This window comes from Nestor notabilis, unplaced genomic scaffold (genome assembly GCF_000696875.1).
Source record: "Nestor notabilis isolate BGI_N333 unplaced genomic scaffold, ASM69687v1 scaffold10320, whole genome shotgun sequence".
Lineage (NCBI taxonomy): Eukaryota > Metazoa > Chordata > Aves > Psittaciformes > Psittacidae > Nestor > Nestor notabilis.
Window position 1 is genome coordinate 501 of NW_009911732.1, and position 2598 is coordinate 3098.

General features: G+C 36.6%; 1 protein-coding gene across 1 annotated transcript in view; it reads right to left on the reverse strand.

Moving 5' to 3' along the window:
* Positions 1-556: 556 nt before the first annotated feature.
* The window catches only part of LOC104407027 (probable ubiquitin carboxyl-terminal hydrolase FAF-X), a gene marked incomplete at its 3' end in the record, with an annotated part of 40301 nt that continues 38259 nt past the window's right edge, over positions 557-2598 (reverse strand). Inside the window, 5 exon segments of the mRNA XM_010016194.1 lie at positions 557-835; positions 1096-1226; positions 1734-1854; positions 1948-2097; positions 2293-2533. Coding sequence (XP_010014496.1) covers positions 557-835; positions 1096-1226; positions 1734-1854; positions 1948-2097; positions 2293-2533 — 922 coding nt within the window.

Here is a 2598-nt window from a genome sequence, read left to right on the forward strand (position 1 = left end):
TTTCCCTTTCCAACTCTGAGAAATCTTAGGGTAGAACACCTTTCAACTATCAGCACTTAACTTTGCAGTGTACCTAACTGTCCTCTCCAAGAATTTTCTATGAGCAATGGACAGAATTAGGAATCTAGAAAGCCAAGAACTTATTTTTGTGTACAAAAAGGGCTAGCAAGACTCAATGTCAGTTCTGTTGTTTCAGGCTCTAATCATAAATAGGAGATACAAGAAATTCAGAGGCACATCCAATAGACTCCACAGCTCAAAAGAAAATCAGAATTCACATTTATGGGACAGATGTACTTGCATAGTAAGTACATACATATGTACATACATAAAGCAAGTGGATCTCACACCTAACTTTTCTACAGTTCGAAAGAAACAGATTTTGTTTAGTAAGTTGATTTCTTTTTCAGAATTATAAGACAACATTATCTGAAAGTACTGTCAGTTCTTCATACACAACTCAAACAGACTGTCAATAGAGAGTAGAGAAATGTTGCTACAGACAATATAAAAACCAAAGTACATTGCTATTTACAGCAAGGAACATTCATATTACCGGTGAAATTGTACTTGTGCCTTCCACAACTGGCTGACAAGCTTCTGCCACAGCTCGAACATGGCCATATCCAATTGCTGTTAGCAATAATTTGGCTATTTTTAGAGCGTTAAGGTAGGCACCCCTTCGAGTTTCCATATCTGCATTTGGCAGGAAGTTATTTCTAGTCAGCATGCTCAATACAAGAGGCAAGCCACCACTTTTCAAGAAGTTGTATTGAAAGTCGCTGGCATCTTCTCCCAGAGGTGCACTGGCAGGCATCAACAAGGCATAAACTACCTGTAGAACAAAATACAGAGTTAACTAGCAGAAATGCACTAGCTTGAATATAAATGACGGAACAGGAGTCATTGCTGGAGTATTACTTAGGCAGTGCTTTGACACCATTTGTCATACATCAGTTTATTTCAGTAAATTGTTAGGCATCTTCAGTTTTTAATTTCTAACCAGAATTTGATCTTAGGCTACCATAATGTTATAGAAAGGATTTCAAAGACAAGAGTTGAAAATTTTTACAGAACAGGCAAGGCATCACAAACCTCTGTTAGATACAGCACTTGTGAGGCAGAAGGACCAAAGAATAGAGAATCAAGGGATGGACTAAGGCTGCTTTCCCCAAGCTTTGCATGATCTAAACAAATAGCTCTTAGTTTCTCAACCGTAGTGTTATCTGCAAAAAAAAAAAAAAAAAAAAAAAAAAAAAAAAAAAAACCACAACTTATAAATATTTTGTAACAAACCTATAACGAGCCAGTAATATTTACAATTAATTATTTACAATTAATTAAAATCTGAAAAATTTTAACTGTATCAGGAAAGTTGCAAAAAGTGTAACTGATAGAAGATCTACATAAGACTACGAAGTGTTCTGCAATGATTTTTTCTGTCAGTACAAATGTGATCCTCTTAAAGCAGTGCTACATAAACACCTCCAAAATACAACTCTTCTCCCCATTTTCACTGCACCGAACCCCAGTACCAACTACAAACTTTAGATACAAGAAATAACTATTTGGGAAATATATTTACAATCCGAATTAGGAAAACAGTCATGAATTACAGTATCAAAAAATTACCAAGAAGTGGAACATACTACTCTATCTTCATTTTTATACAGCAGATGAGAAATTATTACACAGGATTTTACAAGTTAAAACAGGATAAAATTAGGTTTTACCTGGTGGCATGAGCTTCATAAGTACACGTGCTCCATCTCTAAGAGGTGGCATATTTAGACTACTGCCCAAGTCTGCAACTTGCCAAAGAAAAGAGATGTATCGAGGATGCAGGGACATGATCTTAAAACAAGTGAATAAAAACCCCCATAAAATAATTGAAGACAAAGTTTAGGGAAAAAGTGCTTTTAACTGTTCATTTCACAATATGCTTACCACTCCAGGCAAACAGCTTTCAACTTCTGGATTTGGACCATCACTGTAGTGATTGCCGTGGTTGCCCGGAGAACCAGTTGAAGAGTCAGAAGAACTATCTGGACTTGAGGGCATATTAGAATTTATCTGTGTAAGCTTCGCTGTAATTAGCTGAAAAACACAATCATAGTTTCAACAGTACTGAAAAATGAAGATTCTTTACCAAATAAGCACCTGATACAATGTTAATGGCATAATACAAGGAGGAGGAATGGAACTATTTCACTAGAGTAAGTGATCCCATGCATGGTGTTTTTCAAGCATTTACAAAAGGGAAGATGTAAATAATCGATCCGCAACACTTACCGTTTTATCTTTGAGATTCAACTGCCCAATTAATTTCCTATCATCTGCAGGATCCACCAGCTCACCACCAATGAACAGCTCTACTTTTGTGTGCGCGCTGTTGGCTTTAATACGATTGAGGATACAACGCCGTACTTGGCCAATTGTGTCGTTTGTGTGAGACCAAATATCCAAATCTTCCACTTGTCGACCTTGGTTTGGAAAACGAACTACTAGTGTGATATGTTTACCACGGAAAGCTCTGAAAACACACAAACCAGATAAAGTCATTTTTGTCCTCACAAAGGAAATTATTTTTCCTGATGA